The sequence below is a fragment of the Clupea harengus genome, chromosome 3 (genome assembly GCF_900700415.2).
Source record: "Clupea harengus chromosome 3, Ch_v2.0.2, whole genome shotgun sequence".
Lineage (NCBI taxonomy): Eukaryota > Metazoa > Chordata > Actinopteri > Clupeiformes > Clupeidae > Clupea > Clupea harengus.
The window spans coordinates 6403947-6426768 of NC_045154.1; the positions used below are offsets into that span (position 1 = coordinate 6403947).

Sequence of the window (22822 nt, forward strand, 5' to 3'; positions counted from 1 at the left end):
GAGACCTCAAACAGTTGACAGAGATTCCACACTCCCCATACTGACCATTAGTTCAAACACCTTCGTTCAAGTAAGTGTGAACTTCTCTAACAAGAAAAGTTCTAATGAGAAAAGGCACTGATGCAATGGTGAGTTTTAATTGGACTATTCACAGCTCTGATTCTCCAGCCTCCCATTTTCAGACTGTAATTCTGTACCCAGAGCATCAAGACCTAGTTCACCTACCTTACAAGTCCAGATCAGGGCGTCTCTTTCTAACCTCTGTTCATGCCGCCACATGCTAACTTCAGAAGTTTGTGTCACAACAGGGAGACCATGAATAAGTTCAAAGGCCCATTCCGGAGTGCAGGAAGGTCTCAGCTGTTTCTAATGTGTGTTTCTGAACTGGACTCCTTCCTGACACACATGGGGTGTGGGGATTAGAGCCAGGTGAGGCGTTAGTGAAGCCTCCGACGAGGTTACATTAGGGGGCTGCTCACCTCTTAAATAAACCAATGGCGTCCCAAACCCTCTGGCCCCTCCTGTGAGAGTTAACACATCAATGAGCGATGATCTCTCAGGGTCGGTTAGGGAGGCGCTTGTGTTTAGTCTGTGTTTACAGCTGTCCGTCTGTGAGCATGACTAATTACTAGCCATGTCGCCCTGGACACACACACACTCACCCTGCTCCCTTCGAGCTGATGCTGGGACTCCTTCTGTGCAGAGGGACGGCTGGACCACTGCATTATTTCTTTCATCAGTACTCAAAGGATGGCCTTACAACCCGCTAAGACGTGTGGGTATTTTTTTTTTTTTTTTTTTTAATATTCCCTGGGACTTATTCTGAATTAATGAGCTGGCTCTTTGATGGCAGGCCATCATAAATCTGGGTCACATTTATAATGCAGGTGAACAACACAGCAGAACAGGCCCAGTGTATTTTCCTCCAGTGGTTGTTTCTGCAGGCATTCAGAGCCCATTGCCTTGGGAAGGCAGTCTACATTCTCTACCCCCCCTCCCCTTCCTACAAATGCCAGCATTTGCTCACCAGTAGGGTAAACAGACATCCCTAAATGCCTGTTGTATTCCCAGCAAAGAGAATGACAATAATTACCCCCCAAAACTAATGACTCAGAAACCTGCGGAGCATCAAAAATAGCAATTAAGCCTCCAAACACAAGGGCACCAGGCAGAGGCAGTCTTTAACTGTGTCTCAAGTCTTTGACATGTATACACAAGTGTGACAGTAGCAGATGTTTATGCCAGTGTTTGGCTGTGTGTACATGTGCGTACATGTTTGGATGATGAAATAGTAGTGTAGTGAGCCAAAACAGTGTAAATAGATCAATCTATGGATCCCTCCTTATAGTACGTGTTTGCACATAACTTTTGTGTGTGTATGCGTGTGTGTGTGTGTGTGTGTGTGTGTGTGTGAATGCTAAGTGAGACTATTTATATCCATGTGTACCTGCCAGACTGTCATCATGGCACTGAGTTTCAGAGATGGCCCAGTGGTAACAGCTTTCAGAATGTCCTTCTCTGACACAGCCAGCAGAAGAGAGAAGAGACATCTCTCATTTTAGTAGAACGTCAGAAATGGCAGCCAAAAATAAGTGAATAATGCATAACCCTGTTCAGACCTGCACAGGTAAGAGAGATGCAGATATAGACAGACCGAGAGAGAGATAGACAGAGAGAGGCAGAGAGAGAGATAGGCAGACAGAGAAAGAGCGAGAGAGAGAGAGAGAGAGAGGCAGAGAGAGAGAGAGAGGCAGAGAGAGAGAGAGAGAGAGAGAGAGAGAGAGAGAGAGAGAGAGAGAGAGAGAGAGCGCCTCCAAAGTACAGCTCTACGCAGCCATGCCTCAGTAATCCGCACTGTGTGCTGTCATCCCCTTGATTCAGCTCCGTTGCTCGAGTGTCCAAAAAAACCTTGGCCAGCAGAGGGGACAGGATTACAGGTGAGGAGGAGGCGGGTGTGACTGTACAGACAGCACATAGGGGCAGTGGGGTGTCTCCTCCATGGCCAGGGACGTAGCCATCTTACTGGAAGATACGGCTCATTTGTCCTCCTATGTGGACATGCTGTTGTACAGAACGTGCAATGTATTCTAGCTAGACACTTCGACTATTGCAGGGGAAAGTTTTCAGTATAAATGTGCATCAATGAAATGAAAAGTAGACACCTTGCTGTATAGAGTCTGAAGTGACTGACAACACTTCTAAAAGCTTACAGAGACTCGGGAGGCAGGGATGGTCTGTTTCTCTTTCTGAAAGAGAGCAGCTTTGGTCCCCGAGAGAAAGCAATTTAAAGGGGTGAAACACATGCCATGCTTCCAGGGGTCATAGTGAGGACTAGGGATGAGAATTGATAAGATTTTAACGATTCCGATGCCTTATCGATTCCTGCTTATCGATTCGATTCCTTATCGATTCTTTTATCGATTCTTATTGGGCAAGGGGTGAAAAAAAGAGCACAAACGGGTTTATTTACATTAATTTTCTTTTATATAATTTTCTATAATGCTGCACACACCATATACAGTATGTATATACACATTAAAAAAAATAATAATAACCAAAAACATTTATACATATTCCTCTTGAACTTAAAATAAAACTTACATAACTTAAATAAAATGTATTCTGTTTAATTTAAACATGTTCCTAGAAATTAACCTAACGCAAATATGGGGCATCTACCGTAGTAAAAGGGTGCAAACCTTTCACCACAAACTTAGTCACTGCTCGGTGACATTCGTTGATCCTCTCCTCGGTAATTTTATTTTTCCCTGCCTCGAAGAAAGGATGGGCTAGAGGTGTACATGACGTGCTAGCTGTAGCCTGTGACCCAGACAGACTACCAGCCTCTGAACTGGTCTGACTGAACGTCATCAGCTAAATTGGATGGAAATGGAGATTATCTATATAGTGAAAGCTCGTTTACACAATGAAACAAATGGCACTAACAAAATCGCTGAATTTGCTGAGCTGACATAAAGCCACATTAAGAGGGGAGGCAAACACTACCTCTGCCTCAATGTAGGGGGCTGAAAATGGAAGATTCTATAGCCAAGCTAGCGTAGCTATATGCTAAGTTTAATAATGGATTAAAAGACGATATGCTCAGTTTAATTTAGTTGACAGTTTTTCCCTCTCAATTGACAGCTCCATAGTTTCCCCCTCCCCCCAGGTAAAGAGTCTGGGTGTCATCGTCGACGGCTCACTCTCCTTCAAATCTCATATCAACATCACCACCCGCACCGCCTACTTCCATCTCCGTAACATAAATCGCCTCCGTCCCTCCCTCACCCCCCACACCACCTCTATTATTGTACATAGCCTTGTCACCTCCCGTATCGACTACTGTAATTCTCTCCTCTTTGGTCTCCCCCAGAAATCCCTCCATAAGCTCCAACTGGTCCAGAACTCAGCTGCCCGTATCATCTCCCTCACCCCCTCTTTCCACCACATCACCCCCATCCTACAGCAACTCCACTGGCTTCCAATTCACTTCCGTATCAACTTTAAAATTCTTCTTCATACTTTTAAAGCCATCCACAACCTTGCCCCTCCTTACCTGTCTGACCTCCTTCACACTGCCACCTCCACCCGCTCCCTCAGATCCTCCTCTTCCATCCACCTAACTGTCCCCTCTGCCCGGCTAACCACCATGGGGAGCAGAGCTTTCAGCCGCTCTGCTCCCAAACTCTGGAACTCACTCCCACCTGACATCCGAAACATTGACTCCCTCCCTCAGTTCAAATCCTCTCTCAAAACCCACCTTTTCAGGATTGCATTTTCACTGTAGTTGCCATGCTGTTTTTACTTGCACTTTTAATTTTAATTGTTTTGTTATTTGTTTGCTCCTGTTTTAAATTGTAAAGCGTCCTTGAGTGACATGAAAGGCGCTGTGAAATAAAATGTATTATTATTATTACTATTATTAATAATGGGTTGACACGAAAACGCGAACGTTTGCTGATAACACACGCCCTCCGATAATTAACACCGTTACGATCAAACATTTCTCAAAACTGGACTTTCAATCCAACGTGAAGTGATCAATAATGGGAGACCAATGCCGGAGCTAAAATGTATGCTTCAAACGAAGGGACAAAAGATAACTTGATCGACTACACACAATAAAGGCAAATTGCTTCACACAGTGAGTGGTTGTGATCACTTTTGAAGAGTTTACCTTGGACAGAAAGAGATGAAGCGCCGACATTAGGTGAGCTGCTGCATGCATCGAAGACATGACATTCCTGTAATTTAATTCCATGCTGTGTGTTCAAATGCTTATTCATATTTGTTGTATTTCCTCCCTTCGACGAAATAGACTTTTTACACAGGTTACAAGTGGCGTAGGTGTCATTTTTGTCGTGTGAAATAGAGCCAAACTTTAGAACGCTTCTGCCTAGTTGCCATGTTTGCTGCAGTCGGAAGAAGAAACTAAAAAAGGTTCGCGCATGCGCAACGCCACAAAGGACCGATAGCAGAACCGTTAAAGAATTTGGCTGACGATTCCAAACAATCGGTTCACTAGGAACCGGTTCTAAAAAAGAACCGGTTCTCGATTCTCATCCCTAGTGAGGACTTTTCCCTGTGATCTTTCAGGTGCAAAGAAGGGTGAACCAATGCTGTTCTTACTGCTTTTCATTTTCATCTCACAATCGCAATCTCATTCTGTCCCTCACACTCACTCCCAACCTGTCTTTTCAATCCCGTTTTTTCTCCCACTCTTTCCCCCACTCTTTCTCCCACTGTTGTCGTTGTCCTCCTTCTCCTCCTCCTCCTCCTCTTCTTCTTGCCCTCTCCCTCCCCTCCTGCTTGCACTCCTTCTGCAGTCAGGAAATGAGAGGGGCTTTCTGGCTGAGCTGCAGCAAACTCTCTGCAGTCTCACTGGAAGCCAACAGCCACTGCAGTCTGCATGAACACCACCCCCTCTGACTTCCAGCAATGCAAACGTCCCATGAGGCCGGCACTCCAGCAACTCCAAAAAGCAGCGTGGCAACTATACGTTGTCGTATCCACCCTAACAATGCCAAACGACGAAAGTAGATCTGACACAGTGCATGACGATGGTTGTTCCCCTTGCTTTTTGCTCTCGCTTGACTGTATTTAATAAATGATAAGGTCTTAGGCAGGGCCTGCTTGTTGCATGATGGGAAAGTGTGGGTGTCAGCATCTTTTACTTCATGTCAACGACCACAAATATGAGCAGCTTTTCTGCTGCTGCCAGTCTGAGACTGTGAATACTGAAATTCAAAGAGAGAGAGGGAGAGGCACCAGGGGCACTGAGAGGGAGAGATATTTGCATTTAACAGCCTTATCCAAAAACGAGGATTATCTGTTCCACTAAAACCTAAGTATGGTGACTGGGTACTGTAAAGAAGTTGGCAAGCCCCATCTCTCTAGCTCTCCGTTTCGCTCTCCTTTCCTTTCCCCCCTCCCCCCCACCCTTACTCTCTTGTCTTCATTTGGCATCTGTCTTTGCTTGCGCTTTTAAACTTTCTGCACTTTATCTTTTTTTTGTCTTAGTACTTGGCTCTCCATCTCTATCCAGGTAGCAACTGACTGTAGCAAGTGTCTCAGTCTAATTAGCCCCAGAGGTTTGCCAGAGCAGGGCTGGATCTGTTCCAAAGTCAGATGTTTGTCTGCGTACCTGGAGTGAATGGGGGAAACGCTCTGGGTGCTCATACAGATGCTGAGGAGAGAGGAGAGGACAGGAGAGGAGTGCCAAGCACTGCACTGCACTGCACTCACGATTCAAAGTGGGAGAATGAAGCCAATTAAAATTCCATTACCACCCTCATGTCTGTAATTACTGTTACCTCTCTCTCTCTCTCTCTCTCTCTTCATTTCTCTCTTTCTTTCTAACTCAGTCTCTTCGTCTGTCTCTCTCTCTTTCTCTCTCTGTCTCCCTCTCTTCTCTTACAAGTGCACAGCAATGAACCATTTAATATTTCAAGAGGTGCATGCGGAGGTATAGATGTTTCGGTGCGTTTCGCAGAGCAGGGTTGCAGTGCCCTGTCTGTTCGCTCGGGCCCTGCAGATTGATGGGGTCACAAGGCTTAATCAGCGGCCAGTCATGTGCTCGTGCCTGGATGAGCACAGATAAAAGCTCTGGAGGCCAGAGTAGCATGTCATTTTAGCAATCAAACACACACTAATGGCTAACCCCCCCACCACACACACACACCCTCCAATATCCATCAACCTAATGAGCCCCATTTGTTTATACAACAGGTACCAATAGGAGGAGGAGGGGCACATTGCAAATCACAAGTAACACCCTATAGGCCATATATCACCATGTGTCTGACTCGAGGGAATATATATATATATGTTATTCTCTGGATACTTGCCTCCCATTTCACCATGATTGCACACTATGAAAATTTTCTTTTTTTTTGTCCTTGTGGGGGAGAGAATGTTTAACATGGACAGGCTTATCTGCTTCAGAGCTGCAGTGAAATGAAATAGCTGAATTGAAACCAGGCCATTGTTGTGTGTGTGTGAGTGTGTGTGTGTGTGTCTGGGGGGGGGTTGATTGAATCGCAGTCCGTTAGTGCCAGAGCTTGGCATCAAGTTACATCTCCCCCAATACACGCTCCCCCCCTCCCCACTGCCTCAACCTCCCCCTCCCTCCATCACCACCGCTACCCCCTCGCTCAACATCTCGCTATCTCATTACTGAAGTCATACAGTTGCTCCCGAGAGAAAGAGGGAAAGAGAGAGAGAGAGAGAGAGAGAGAGAGAGAGAGAGCAGCATTTAAAAATAAACTGTGCTAGCTGTGTACACAGAATAACAAGGATTCTCTTTAACAAGGTGGGGTTGGGGAAGTGGGTTTTTCTGTTCCTTTTTCTTCAGCTATTTGTCTGCTTTCAACACACTTTTTAGACACAGAAGGCTTCTAGGCTTGGTACCTCATAAAACAGTACCCACTGAAAAGACAAAAAACATTTTCTTCGATAAATGATCAAATCGAAATCCAAAAAAACATCATCTTTTCAAAGTGTATTGTAGGAGCATTAAGACATCTGCACTCATTTTGCAGTACTGCAATCCATGCCATTTATTATGAACATTAATAATTGTGGATGATCACGATATGAAGCAATCTACAGAGAGTTACGTAGAGCCCACGCCTCCCCTCCCCCTCACGTACAGACACATTCACAGATACACACATAAATACACAGACACATATACACATTCATCGGACCAAATACAGTACACACATACTAAATACAAGCAATATGGCCATCTGGCTGAAATAAAGTGGTGTGTTTCCAGTGGGTTTCTTGTTAGTTTTTTCTTGTCTTGGATATGGCACCAGAACAAACAAGAGCGTGAGGGAATCAAAGAGTGGCTGGCAGCACATGGGCTGCAGAGCTGGGCAAGCACACATGGCCCCACACCGCTCAGTATATTAGCCACCGAGCAACCGCTATCTCACAGACCATAAAGCACAACCGCATCTATCACTCCTACCAAAGCTACCCACCACACAGGCCACCGCACTCTCAAAACAAAGATGGCACAATAATTCAGGTTTTTTTGCATAGGTGCTTTCAAAAGTCAACTAATTTAAATAAAACCTTTATCACAACAGGGTTTTGGCAGCGTTTTTTGGAGAGAACTCCAGTAGAGAGTTATTTTCTTCTGGACTGATGGCTAAGAAGAGCTGTTCAGTGCTGAAAACTGATGGATGGCCAAAATGACTGTACAAGCAATCACAGGGTCCAACTGAGAACCTTTAAGGGTTCCTCTATGGCTGTAAACCCAGCACAGAGAGTATGAAATCACAGCTCTCTTCCACTCTTATTCTGAAAGACATACAGGCTTTCGAGTTTGAGGGTGAAAATGGCTGGTGGAAACAGAAGTGCATGCAGACTGTTGCACAATAATAAATGCTTCATAGAGAGCGGTAAAGGTGTGGTCAGAGGCTCTAAGTGGGCAGAGCCAGGCCGAAGTTTATTGGTGACAGGTTTGGTTAAAGCTAACCAATAGCATTGTCAAGCAATCCCTTTAAACTGATTGCATCAGTGCTTTTACAAGGAATAAACCGAGTATCTTCTGGTGTTCAAAACGATTCAATTTGTTGACACAAAATTGTCACTGGTCAGACCTGTTTTAAACAGCCCTAGTAAATCCCTAGGGCAATCCCTTCGAACTGACTGTTAAATTGGTAATCAGGGCATGTGATTTTGAGCTGGTAAAAAAATATAGATTCCATAAAAAGCTAACAATATTTTAGTTGATATATATATATATTTATATTTATATCAATATAATATTTATTTATATTTATATCAATATAACCCATCCATTCCATTCTGGAGAATTTATTTAGACCTAGAATGTAAAGTGTCCAAACATGCATAACACGTGATACATAGACGATTTAATCATCTAAATGTGTTGAATGGAACACATTTGCAACTTCAGAGCTAGGTATTGAAACAAACAATGTATGGCTTACATCTTTGCAGACATGTTAAATGTTTCAGCAGACATTCTTGCACGGTGGAAACACAGGTTTTCTTAGTAGGCTACTTTCTCTCCTTTCCCCAATAGCATAGCCTATGTACGTGAAAGAATGATCTTAAGCTTTTACTTCAACAGTATATTAGGCTTGTCTCCGGTAACTATGGCATCCAACATTAATTACAAACTGTAGGCTATTTGCTGCAGTCAATGCATCCAGAACCCAGGCAGAACCGAACAGGTAAGTGAAAGCCTGTCTAGCTGAGCATTGGGTCAAGAGGAACAAGTGGACATTTAAAGGTATTCATATGCATACCACAAGGCTACTGGTGACTGTGTGTGTGTAGGTAATACTGACGATATGGGATATCCCAGAGATCCTGGTGCATAAAATGCAAGAGCAGCAGCCTATGCACATAGCCTATGCGAATGGGGAATGAATAAGTTATGGCAGGTTGCGAGCTATGTCTATGTTGATGAATTTAAACACTTGGATCAACCTGAATGCCATCTGTTCTGATGCGGTGTGGCATTTTCTTCTGCCTTAGTCTAATTAGAATACAGTATTTGAATAGAAATAACAAAAAAGTCATCATTGTGTATCTACATCATGCGTGACATTCGTTTACTGCTGAGTAAGCATTTAATTAAAGTCGGACAAATTAGACTGCATCTTCTCAGACGCTCGAGTCTTTCAAGGGATTTAAACAAGCATTTTTTTGTATTTTAAAAGCCTGCCAGGACATATTAACTTTGAGGATATCCGAGATAGATTAATGGCATCAACCCATAATACAGGTTTCCTCCTGTTTCCTTGCTTATACAGAAAAATCAAGTCTATCTAATGCACCACTCCTCCAATAAAGGAAATGTGATATTTATTTTTACCAGATAGATAAATCAGACTTGGGCAGTGATGATTTGTGATTGGCAAAAACAAATGTCCCCTTTAAGAAAAGGCTATGTCACCACACCTGTATCCACAATCAACCCCTCTCTGGAGTTTTGAATTTATCACTGGAGTTTAGGACAACCCGCCGGAATTGGCCGTTTCCACCCGAGTGTCCACGCCAAACTAGGGCCCACAGAGTTAATCTCTGATTGTTTACCAGAAGGCAGTACTATAATACCATAATACCATAATGTAGTGTTTGGTAATTGAATTTGTGCAGGAACAGAGGGCATTAGTTGGTTGAACTGACCTAAGGTGTAATATAGATATTGAATTAAGTGAATAATTATGGGTAACAAGTAGGCTAATAACGTTTCATGTTCTCAGCCTCCTTTTTTACTGGGGTGTCCAGAAACTAATTTATTTACTATGGATACCAATTAGCACAGCACATAATAAATCTTATGACAATTTTATATTAAACACTCCCAAAATGGATTGCTACCACTCAAGTGTTTGGCATCACATCAAGTGTTGTGGTGAACAATGATTGTAGTCTATACTTTGCATACTTTATGCATATATTCTATGCACATAATCTATATGACAGGTGAGACACTATGTAATATATAAAAACAATACTGGTGGTTCTATGCACTGACGCACCAGGGGGAACCAGACATCATGACGGTAGAAAGACACTGCAAAGTAGAAACAAACACACACGAACAATAAGAAAAAGAGGGACCCACTCACCATCCTTATCCGCTCGCCGGAAAATCTGAAACAGACAGCACACACAACATTCATCAGCCAATCAGAAGATTAACACTGTCAGCAAACCCCAGAGACACTGCTAATAGTAACTATCACGGTAAACAATAGTGTTATTATCATGGATGACAACAGATTTCACAAATATTTAGTAAGGGTCAAATGCCCTATTAAGAATCAATGGAGCATGTCATGTTCTTTCTATTATTTAGAGAAGTGTGCAGAGGATTTTTTCCCCCTCCTGGTGTTATTTCGCATGGGTTGGTGAACGATAGAGACGCTCCAGGAGTAATTCACAAAAGAAACCTGATTACACTGTCCACTCACTTGTGAAATAGAACACTTAATACTCGCAGGTACAGAGAGAGAGGGGCAGTGGAGGAGGTGGACAGAGGTGGTGGGGGTTCTGCAGATTGATCCATAATGTCTGGGGACGCGCTCTGGAGAAGGCTGGGCTCAGTCAAATACCACATCAATTACAGAGTCTGCCCCTTCACCTCCGCTCCTTAGTGGAGAGGATCATCTGGGACTAAGCAAGAGCCCAGTTCCAGCACTGGGTGTCTGCATTGGTCAGGTTCTATATGGTATATAGAAGGTTTCTGTGGTGGTGCTATAGGATGTTACATGAAGTAATACCTGTTTTTTTCATATAAAAACAAAGCAGTACACCTTTTGTGAGTGAAAACCAGTGTGTTTGTGTGTGTTTGTGTGTGTGTGTGTGTGTGTGTGTGTGTGTGTGTGTGCCATGCACTGCCATGCCTGAATCTGAATATACAGTATGGATGGCCCTGAGGCTGCTCCAACTCCTCCCTGATGGAATGCGTCTCGGGTGGACTTGAATGGATTGATGATGCTGCATTCAGTGCAGTGAACGGCTGGAATGAGGCGGGCACAATGCCTGCTTACATCAACCTAAACTGCAGCAGACCCCTGACAGGATGCCGAGGCCGTCAGGTGGAGGGGTGCAGGGGTTGGAGGGACAGTCAGGCCACTGTAAGGCATGTGAACGAAACTGAAAGGCAGTGAAAGTGAGACAGGAGCATAAGGATAAAAGGGCTGTCAGGTTGTCGCAGCACATGACAAATGCTCTGATGCCGATTGTCTGCTGCCTGGCTGCATTCTTCTCCTCCACTCCACCAAGCACGGAGCATTGCCTTGAACAATTTTCAATCAATACCACAAATTATCTAATGGCGGGGCTGAGGGGTGGGGGGTAGACTCCACGAAAGCCACTGTTAGTACCTTTTGTATTAATTCAAAGGAGATGGTGTTTGCTAGGTCAGCGCAATCTCCGCTGATCTGTGTCTGTTATTGGCGAGCACTGAACTGCTGTGCAGTGGAGGCGAAGGGATACAAAGAGAACAGAGAGATAGAGAGAGAGAAAGAAAGAGAAAGAGAGAGTGAGAGTTCTTGAAAATAAAGGAAAGAAATCAATGAAGCACTTAACCAAGAGATTCAAGATCGTGAAACGGCCACATGCATACAGGCGCAGTTATTTTACCGGCCCCGAGGAACACACTTCGTCTCGTTTCGACTGAACGCACAGATGCAGTTTATCAATGTGTAATAAAGCCAATTAGAAAAAAAGACATATTCTCTCAAACAGATGATAGATCTGTAATGTATCTTGTGCTGACAGTGGCAAGGATGCTCGGTTTGAGTATGTGTACATTGATTTTCATTTCAGCTATGCAGTCTGTGTGAAATAAGAGATGTAAAAAACTGGCTGTGTGGGAATGTAGGTGTGTGTGTGTGAGTGTGTGTGTGTGTGTGTGTATATGTGTGTGTGTGTGTGTGTGGTTGTGTGTGTGTATATATGTGTGTGTGTGTGTGTGTGTGTGTGTGTGTGTGTGTGTGTGTGTGTGTGTGTGTGTGTGGTTGTGTGTGTGTATATGTGTGTGTGTGTGTGTGTGTGTGTGTGTGTGTGAACATGTGCATGTGGGAAAGAGGTCTGATGTGACACGGGCCCTGATCCGCCATTAGTCAGGCAGAAGATGGTACGGTGTCATGTAATGTAGGTGACCCACTTTGCCTCCTCAGAAGAAAGATTTCCTCTGACAGAAAAGGGGACAAAAACCACCAGCAAAGTGCTCATCTGAACTCCAAAGACAGAGAGCATGGCATCAGAGGACACCAGACAGAGAAGGAACCATTAAGGCAGCTGCAGTACTACTCAACAGGAACGCAGTCATTCTGTGTAGAAATTGCTCAAATATTTCAGCATTCAAACGGCCCATATCAAATCGATCAGCACTTGACGTTACCCCGAAAGGATTTGCTGGATACCTTACATTACGTTAATCGTTATGCCTAATAATTTCAGCGCTTTTCATAAAAGCACTGCTTTTGAGTTTTATTTATAATTTATGACTACAACTATGATTATTTCAGGACTGTGTATTTTCTCATACAAAGTATATACAAAATACATTGGTTATGCTGGCAGAGAGAGGGCAAGGTAGATAGATACACACACAGAGTGAGAGAGACCACCGCATCAGCTTTCTCTTCATGAAAATGTAGGCAATTCTATCTGACAGACCAAAAGAGAAAAAGAGAGAGAGAGTCTTTTATTAACTATAGCCTCATTAAAACTCATAGGCTCCTGTTTGTCTCTTTCTCTCTGCAGTAGATTTACTGAGGGAGGCGCATCCAGACTCTGATCTGCTATGACTAAAAGCAGTCACAGACAAATAATCAGAGAGGAAGGGAGAGAGAGAGAGATGATTGTGAGGCAAAGGAGAGTGTAAGATGGAGAGAATCAGAAGTGATAGAGGGAGGAGAGGAGAAGCCAGAGAGTGATAAAAACTGAGCGATCAAGAGAGAAAGAAAGCAAGAGACAGATACAGAAAAAGCGATGGAATGTAAGGTTGACAGAAAGGAGAGGCAGGGTGAGATGGCAGAGCACCCCCCTGCATCAGGGTGCCTCATTAAGAATGGATGGTGCTGTGGTCTCGGGCTCCAGTCGGCCCCTGCCCCGCCGGGTGGGGAGGAGACAGGAGGAGCACTAAAGAAACCTCCAGCAATCAGCTGCACTCATAGAGGCCATGATGGCTCTCCACAAAACCAGCCGTGCATCATCAGCACTGTGGCACTCGCACACACTCTCACACTCACACAGACGCACACGCACTGCACCGTACACACTCATATGCGCACGCACACAAACACACACACACACACACACACACACTCTCACACAAAAACACTCGAACAGGCACACACACTCACAACTACTGCAATATTCCGGATGACACACCCAAATGAGGAGGGGCAGTTTTATATAGATTCAGAGCAGCTTTGGTTTGACTGGACAAGGGAGGCATCAATTCTCTCTACTGAGGCATGATTTTCTGAGCAAATAGCAAAATGATTTATAATGCAAAGTTCAAACCAATAATCAAGCTGAACCTTCAGCAAATGCCAAAAGCGCCAATCAGACCCCATTTAATCAAAACCAGCGGATCGAAGGGCCACCAGAGACTTTAGCTTTGCTAAAACAAACTAAAGACCACTATGCAAGGCTTATAGCTTATTAAGAAAAGCAAACAATTAGATGCCTTCATGTTTTTCCTTTCCACACGGGGTAACAGCCAGGTGGCAAAGCATGTTAATCTGCATATTCAGTTAAACATAAACTACATGCAGCCTGTAGAAACAGACTTTACACATACTGCTATGCAAAGAAAGTGGGTGAAATCATAGTATTTCACAAGAAAGCATTTGAGTATTTTGGCAGCAAAGCTCTCCCCATGTCGACAGTAACACTCTACATTAAACAATATGGACCATGCTTAAACTTTTCTGCTGTTTTAGATGTGTTTTAGGTAGGTGTGCCACCTGGGTCCTAACACTACGATAGCTTTTGGTGACATGATAAGCTTATTGCAATACAGTGAGGAGAGGGATTTTGTTGAAGACGAAGTCCCCTTTTTCTGGTGAGTTGGGGACTGGATGGCTCACGCGGTGTCAAATTTGGCAGAAACAGCTCGGGAAGATAGAGAAATCCATCCGCGAGGGTTTCAGGGTTTGGAAGGCAATCAATTCCCTAACAAGCACCTGCGCTCCCGGGCGAGTTTCTGTTCCCCTCAGTTCTCGCATACCTCGTTTCCCTTTTCACCGGGTTGCTGTCCGCGCTCTCCTCCCCTCCCTTGCGCTTTGCCATTGCCGTTCTTTCACCATATCTCCGGCTCGCGTCATTAAATCTCTACACTCTTCGACTTTTCACTTTTCCTGAAACGATATTTACCACAACACCGCTGGTCTTAAATTGTAATTAGCTATTCATACACCACTACAGTATCTGGGCACCTAGTTTTGTATCAGTGTCTGGGCGTGAAATATTCTTATTTCACTCATATATTAACTTTAACCGCTCTAAGCACTATTGCTTTCTCTGGAGAAAAGACCTTCAGATACACATCATTATCGAGCACCGATTAAAAACATGAGGCAACACTTTGACCTACTAAATCAATACTGCTGAGACCTCTCCTCAGCAGCCCACTGCGCTGTGTAATTACGCACACTGCAAAACCTTAATAAATTATTTAAAGTAGGGAACGTTCGTCAGATACGCTTGAGTCGGGAAAATTAATGTACATGTGATGAACAATTACACTTCAAATTATAATAGTATATATACTCAAGCATAATGTTGGGGACTTTGCGCTTTAATGAAATGGAATAGAACAGCAGTTATTTAACACATCTGCACAGCAAACTTGAAGCCGGGCGCACCCATCCCCCGTTTACCGAGGTTACAAATTATAGTACAAAATGGCAAATGGGGCCAGTTAAAAGAGTCTGATTACGAATAATTACAGAACATTTCACGTGACACATTCTGACATCTTGGTTCATCCCGCTTACAGCAACGCATAATGTGCAACTATTTTTTTGTGTTTTCAAAACAAGAGAGAAAGTCATTTATCTTTTAAAAAACGCTGTTGTTGATCAGTATTTAAAAAAAAAGAAAAAGAAAATGGAAATAAGCGTTTTAGCAACTTCTACGTGTTACCTAAATAAACTGTAGATTGATCGAAGTAACGTAAAGAAATATCTTACAGTAAATTATAATGTAAGAGTAACAAATGACAACCTAAAATAGCTAAAAACTGAGATATATACAAGCCAAAGTATTTCATTAAACAATGGGTAATTGAGGGACACCTACATCTAAAATGACAGAGATGCCCTTCCGTGGCTCTGGGGCGAAGAACTGCTCCTGGGCCACTGCCGCCTCTTCTTTGGCGTATTCCCGGGTAGAGATGCTCTTGTTGTCGCTCATCTTGGTGACTATCCAGCGGACAAGCCCGTCGATTCCACCGGGCTGGGTACCGCTGTTTCCGGACTGTGCAGCCGTCGCTATCTCGCTTTCCTGGGCCCCGGATTTGGGCTGTTCTTGGCTGTCCTGTGACCGGAGTTTGGCTTGTTCTTTGTGGAGCAGTTTTTGGACACCGTCCCTGCAGTAGCGCGCTGCTTGCTCACACATCCTTTTGCCGCGGAGCGTTCATGCTGCGCGCTATGGGAACGTTCCCTCCCTCCTCTCTTACATCATCAGCGCGCCGCCGAATATCGCTAAAACGCCACCCACTCCCATTCCCAACATAACAGTGGCTTAACTCCATTCCTAACTACCCATTTGTTATGCTATTGAGCAGGTTATTTGGGAATGGTAGCGACCACTTTCTGAACCACCAACAGTGGGTTTTGAACTGTGTTTTGTAGAATAGAGATTGGTTCACTTCTGGAATGGTTTCTAAATGGAATCTGGGGTAAATTAATAAACGCCACAGATGGCAGCTGTAACAGGCAGATGTCATATATAAGTTAAAACTGTGTGTGTGTTTTTCACTCTTCACAGTAGCCAGGGAAGAGGATGCACTAGCTTCATTAAGTTATCCCAGCCTTTGCCCAGCGCCTCACGGAGATAGAGTGTGAGTATAAGGGCTCAACTATACTCTTTGCAGACACGCTCCGACAGCTGTGGACACAATGGGCGCCTGGTTGTTATATTATTTTCCAGTCCGCTTGGAGGACGCGTCCATTTTGGCACACTTTCCCTGCCGTTTGAAGGGACCCCTTATTACCACCCTGGGATGTGTGTTTTTCTCCAAAGGCCTAATCTGACCTTTGTTAGTTGAAAGGTGTCGGTAAGCCTCTAGTACCCTGCCCTTTCTGACTGGTGATTAACACATTTCACATTCGGAGCCCTTTATTTAATTGGATTGAGAGAAGACCTACCCACCTGCAGATTCACAGGCTACCAGGAGGCATTTAGCATGAACGGAGAGAAGGAGAGCGGGAGGCAATACAAATGAGTTCCTTTTCCGGGAAATGCGGGAAACCCTTGGCAACTGATCTCAACCTCCATGTTCACAAACAGCCCCTCAAGCCAGGGGTGGCCAGTGGCATAAGCAACATAGGCGGTTGCCAAAGGCGCAAAATGTCAGAGAGGCGCAGAAGAATAATTTTTTGAAAGTGCGCCCTCTCACGATAACGTAACCCTTAAGAGGCCCAGGCCTGTTTGACTTTTTTAGGAAGTCTCACATGCCTTGATGTTTTTGTATATTTCCCCTAACTAAAAGTATTGATGCACAAGTGGCATATATGATTATGTTATAGAATACATCAGCAATAACAACATTAGAGTAAAAGGAATGTAGTAAAATAAAATTGTATTTAAATCAAATGTAAAATCACCCTTACGAAAACCTTCATTCAGAGCTGCTCAGAATTTGTACAAAAAAAACATTGTAAAGATTTAGGACCGAGACTTTTGAACTCTGAACCTTGTAAACATAGGTGTTGGCTATACATATGTGAGTTTAGCATTCATAAAGTGTGTGTGGTTTCACTACTACATATTTATAATAGCAGAGTGACCTGTGCCTCTCCAAAATGTGTGTCCCTGCAAATGCATATTGATGAGTTACCTGGGACACCTCAGTCAAAGACAATGGCCATTACATAATGGCCCTGGAATGTCTTTGTGGCCCACTACCCCCACAGGTTTTCTCGCCACACCATGGCCCAATAGAGATCACTGAATCACCATTACTTATCATATGAATAGCTGTCATTTGCTAATGGGTGGGTCCTTAGGAGCAGAAACCTCACTCACAGACAGAAATGTGCAAGAGATCAGCTCTATTCTCCTTACAAAGTGCTTATTTATATTTTATTTTTCGAACTGTATATATTTTAAAAGTAAAGGGTCTCTAGGACAAAAACTTGCGGAGCTTTAACAACATGAAAAAAATGTCCCACTGGTGGAAAGGGCCTCTGTAGGCTTGGGATAACTTCAGCCTTCTACTCTTCTGCTGAGCTATAGCCAATCAAAACAGTCAATAGCCGATCTGCTGCGTGTACACAAAGTGACAGGATGTCTAACCAATCTGTGTGAGTGCGTGTTACGCTGAAGTGGCAGCTTGAATTGGTGGCGCTGGTTGGAAGAGGAAGAAGAGGAAAGAAGAAGTGTTTGCTGGTGCTGGCTAACCATTTTGTGTTGTGAGACGTTTGAGAGGCCAAATTTTGACAAATAGAAGATCATACTTATTTTTATTATACTTGAAACAAAAACGCAACAGGAAACGTAGAAAACAAGGATAAATATTGGTGTGGCCTTTCCCAGATGGAAATGAGTGTTTATGAGGGACACATGTTTTCAGAGTGACACCGAAGTTGCCTGTTTTCTGCTAAAAACAAATCTAAATGCAATTAGTTGTTTGATAACTTTAGCTAGAACATGGGCACATGTAATCCTTATATGCCTGTATCAATGTAGAAAAATATTTAATTGCTACCAAGATTGTAATTATATATTTATGCACTAAAACAAAGATTATTCTTTGTTATTTGGACCCAAAAGACCTGCTGACGTTACTGAGATCAGTCCACAACTGCTGAAAATTATTGCCAATACAAGTGTAACGTTAAACAAAAAAGCTTTGGAGCTCATGTCAGCCAACAGTTAACATAGGCAAACTTCACAATTTACAGCCCATGAGAGCTATGACCTACAGTTTTACAGACTAAATAACTAAATACAATACAATTCATGTAAAGTAACCCCTCATCACTTGACATATTATGACTACTCAATGCGGGCGTAGACAATGACAATATTTTGGAGGTAGCTACTGGCACCTGACGGACATCGTACATTCTCCCACACGCTTGGAAAGGGAGGGCTGAGGGAAGGGTATTCAATTAGTTGCAATCTGCAATCTCACTGCTATATGCCATTAAATCCTACACACAGCACCTTTTTTTTTGGGGGGGGGGGGGGGGGGGGCGGCAATGCAAAGTTTTATCGAGGACTCCAAGATCGTCGGTGCCAGCCCTGCCTCGAGCAATTAAGACCACAGCATCATCACCTCCTGTCCTAGGGGTGTGAACCACACCCCCTCTCTTTCTGCATATATGAAACATCATATCACTATTTTACAGAATTACTCAGAATCACAATCTCTGGTTTTAGATTGCAGTATTAAGGAGAGAACACTTTGGGGAAATAGGGCCCTGGCTTCAGAGTAGGACCAGCGATGCATGAACCTGAAAGGGGTAAGCTTCGCCCAGGAGGGCTGTCTCTCTGCTGGTCCTCTGGCTCAGATTCTCTCAGCCTAATCAACCTCATGCTGCAGCACCCATCAGGGAAGAGCAGTGCACCATTAGCACACACATGCACACTCACACACACACACACACACTCACACAGAGGCAAAAACACACACACGCAGGCACAGACACACACACACACACACACACACAGGCACAGACACTCACACACACACAGGCACAGACACACAGGCACAGACACACAGGCACAGACACACACACACACACACACACACACACAGAGGCACAAACGCACGCATACGCGGACACACACAGGCACAAACATACACTCAAAAGCATTGGTGCACGCTGACACACACACACAGCCATGAATATACATGCACACACACCTGCATTTGCACACACACATTCACACAGATGCACGCAGACTAAAACTCATGAGCACTCGTGGACACACACATATCCACATGCATACACACACACGTATCCATGTACATGCCTGCATTTGCACACACACACACACACACACATATATACACACACACACACATGCGCACACACAGACACCTATATATATATATATATATACACACACACACACACACACACACACACACACACACACACACACACACACACACACACACACACACACACACACACACACACACACACACACACACACACTGCTCCATCAGGGTCAGATTCTCTGAGCTGAGCTGCCAGTCGGGGTTCTAGCCACTCACTGACCTGTTAGAGCTCAAGTCCCCCCATCGTCCTTCCCGCAGTGCGCAGGCTTCAATTTGTCTTGATTACAGCTCAGAGAAGTGGCACTGGCTGCAGTAATCAGAATCGAACCTGGAGAAGACTCAAAATGATCTATAACCTTTTGGAAATTCTCGCAAGGGTAGTTCATTGTCAAAACTTTGAACATGATTATGGAACAAAAAAGAAGTCAGGAGAACTTCTGTATCACATCATGAGTGTGGTCATGAGTGCTGTTTTTAGAAAGACAATAACGTTTTCTGCCCTAAGAATGGCGTACAATAAAAATGTTTTCTAGTGTACTGCAGTGCAAGAGAGAAACATACATAAAATCACAGGATACAGAGAGAAAGAGATAAATAAAGAGATACTAAACAACATTTTACATAAGTAGAAGCTCCTTCTTACACCTGCCTGGTTGTGAGTATGAATTTATTTGCAGATGAGTGGGAACTCCGTATTTCAAACAGTGCGAGTGTGAAATAAAAGAGTCATATGTGTGTCTGGCCCTGGCTGGGCTTCAGGCACTCACACACACATTACACCATTCCCACTCACCATATGAATAAACCTCTCACCCTGAGCTCTCCCTCGCTCGGACGGAACAGAAAGCCTGTAATGATTCACTCACTCGCTCGCTCGAGGAGAGGAATGCAGACCTGCAATCGACTAGAAAAGTCAACAGGAAAATGTACTGAGACGTGCTCACACACAGACGTCCACAGGGACAGACACATGCAATCTGAGATGTTTGTGACCACACAGGACCAAGACTTGGACTGAGGAAGGGGCCTACGCCAAATACTCTTTAAGTCTCTACTGAATTGTCATATTGCAACTAGTAAAATCCCTTTGAGGATTAAAATAGTTTACTTTCACTCCTGCTTCCTGAGTCTTCCGGGTAGAAATATAGAATATAAACAGAATTTACACAGAACACACAAAGTCCCAACACATTGTGACAATTTGCTATGATCAAAGATGTTAGGTCAGTTTATCTACTGTGATTCACTGGCTCTTTTACACAGACACACGCACACCTATACATGCAGGATCACAAATTATATTTCCAATGTAGTTAATGAAACTTATGAATTTTCATGATGTGATAGCAGCCTGAACACACAGACATGCACTTCTACTTACACGCTTCACCCACACCATACACAGTCATACACTCATACATTTGTGTGTGTGTGTGTTAGAGCAGTGAGTGTAATGCGTGTGTGTGTTTTTCTCAGTGGAATTCTGGTCCGCCTGTCTGGTTTGGATGACATTATCTAACTAATTAACCTTTGTGCTGTCCAGCTGATCTCTTCACACACACCCACTCAGCCCAGCTGTCCTGTGGATGCCACTCAGGACACAGTGCACCACAGCAGCAACAGCACCTCCTAGTGGATCAAGTAAGGATTCTTATCATTGTCATTCACATTGCCCTGTTATGATAAAAAAGCTCAAAGTATTAGATAAAGATAAATGTAATAATAATTAAAAGTAATAATCCGACAAATATATTTCCAAAATGCTTCCTTCCTCATGACTAGGTCTTAGTCCTAGCCCCTTAACATCTGTCATTTTTAATTCATGCTGAACACTGTTAAAACCATTCACGCAAGTAGAGCTGGAGCTAAGTACATGGGTGACAGACAGGTCACACTTTGGTATCACACACTTTGGTATCACACATGTATGCACACAAACACGATCCACCATGGCATAAGTCACTCTGCCCCTTCATTCATGATCAGGTCCCACAGGGGCCTCATGAGATCTTGTAAAACAATAATATTCATAATAGATGTGTACGCCAAGTGAATTTATTCAGTAGAATTACAGCAATGTAATATTGTAAAAACATGTAGACAATCCTTTCTTGGCAGATGTAGTATTGATCGTATCTGATTTCAACTTAACAATCAGTTATAATGTAATTATAGTAATAATCCTGTAATCCTGTATACAAAATGCACATGGGGTACTACTGCATATCCAAATTATTTTTATTTCAATTATACCAAACGATGAAAGAGCTCCCAGTAAAGTCCCTCTAAAGTTGCGTGATATTGGCCTGTGGGTGTTTGGCTAGGTGAGGTGAGGTGGTGGAGGACCTGGCACTCTGAGCCTAATCGGGGGTGTAGCCCTTCAGGTAGTATACCCAGGAGATGGGCTGGCCCTGGCCTTCCATTCGGGGGCTGGAGATGGTCAGCTTCCCACTGCAGGGGCTCCGGTGCCCTGGCGGGGGGCCGTCGAACGCCACCAGGATGCTGTGGGTCTTCTTGGGCCGGACAGTCTCCACGCCCTTGGCGGTGAAGGCCGGATTGTCTACCTGGAAGGAGTAGCCTGTGGTCTGTAGGAAGACGTTCTTGAAGGGGATGGAGACGTTGGAGCCGGCACGGATGTTAAAGGGGCCCTGTGCCTTGGGCGGGGTGCAGGTGCCATACAGGGGGAAGGTGTAGTCGCCGCCGAAGGACGAGGTGAGGTGGAGGAGGCCGCGAACCTCGCCTAGCTGGCATGGCTCGAAGTAGATCTCCGTGGTGATTTCGATGCCCGCCTGGAAGCCTGGCCCTGCGGAGAATTGCTTCTCAACCACAAAGTCGGGACAGTCCGTCTGTGGAAAAGAGAGGAAGAGGAACAACAAGAGACAGTGTACGTGTGTTTCTATGTCACACACACACGCACACACACACACACACACACACAATATATGCTCTCTCTCCCCTTTCCCTCTCTCCAAAAATGCTGTATGTCTGTCTTACCAAACATCCTACCTTGTATTTTAAAGTTAAAGTTCTTAAAACACTTTCACAAAGGAAGCATGCGGGCATTTACAAGTGGAACCGACAATGGGGCTTGACAGCCTCTCACCTGGCTCATTCCTCTTACCTTGCAGGTGAACTCCGCTTTGACCCGGGAGAAGTTCATGAACTTGAGGGGCACATAGAGGCCACTGCCCAGGGGCGCACGGAAGTAGAGGGGCTTCTCCGGGAGCGGGGGCAAGGCGTTGAGCTGCAGGTCATAGTGGAAGTAGCCTAGCTCAGAGTTGTGCAGCACGAGTCGTGTGATGGACTCGCCTGGCCTCAGGGGCTGGTACTCAAAAGTCAAGGTGCCCTGAGCAGAGAGTGGTTAAAACAGGACTGTGAATAGGTAATGGTAATGCTACTGCGGACACAGAGAAAATTCTACAGGGCGCATTCTGGGTCTTAATGGCAGAGTCGATATTTGAGACGTTGAGACAGATATTTGTGCATTCTAAATAGAATAGAAAGGCAAATGTTTGGAAATTTGCAAATTTGGAAATTACAGTTTTTTGTTTGCTTTTAGTTCACTGCAAA

The 22822-nt window shown here is 44.1% G+C and overlaps 2 protein-coding genes across 3 annotated transcripts in view; both read right to left on the reverse strand.

Annotated features, from left to right (window-relative positions):
- Positions 1-15689, reverse strand: part of necab2 (N-terminal EF-hand calcium binding protein 2) — a 69038-nt gene extending 53349 nt beyond the window's left edge. For both annotated transcript variants that reach the window (XM_031564400.2, XM_031564399.2), the window contains exons 1-2: positions 15316-15689; positions 10122-10146 (exon numbers count right to left, since the gene is read on the reverse strand). In XM_031564400.2, coding sequence (XP_031420260.1) covers positions 10122-10146; positions 15316-15633 — 343 coding nt within the window. In that variant the 5' untranslated portion in view covers positions 15634-15689. The remainder of the gene's footprint in view (positions 1-10121; positions 10147-15315) is intronic.
- A 5598-nt stretch (positions 15690-21287) lies between these two features.
- The window catches only part of hydin (HYDIN axonemal central pair apparatus protein), a 76884-nt gene continuing 75349 nt past the window's right edge, over positions 21288-22822 (reverse strand). The window contains exons 84-85 of the mRNA XM_031564398.1: positions 22374-22598; positions 21288-22098 (exon numbers count right to left, since the gene is read on the reverse strand). Of these exons, the coding sequence (XP_031420258.1) occupies positions 21613-22098; positions 22374-22598 (711 nt within the window). The 3' untranslated portion in view covers positions 21288-21612. The remainder of the gene's footprint in view (positions 22099-22373; positions 22599-22822) is intronic.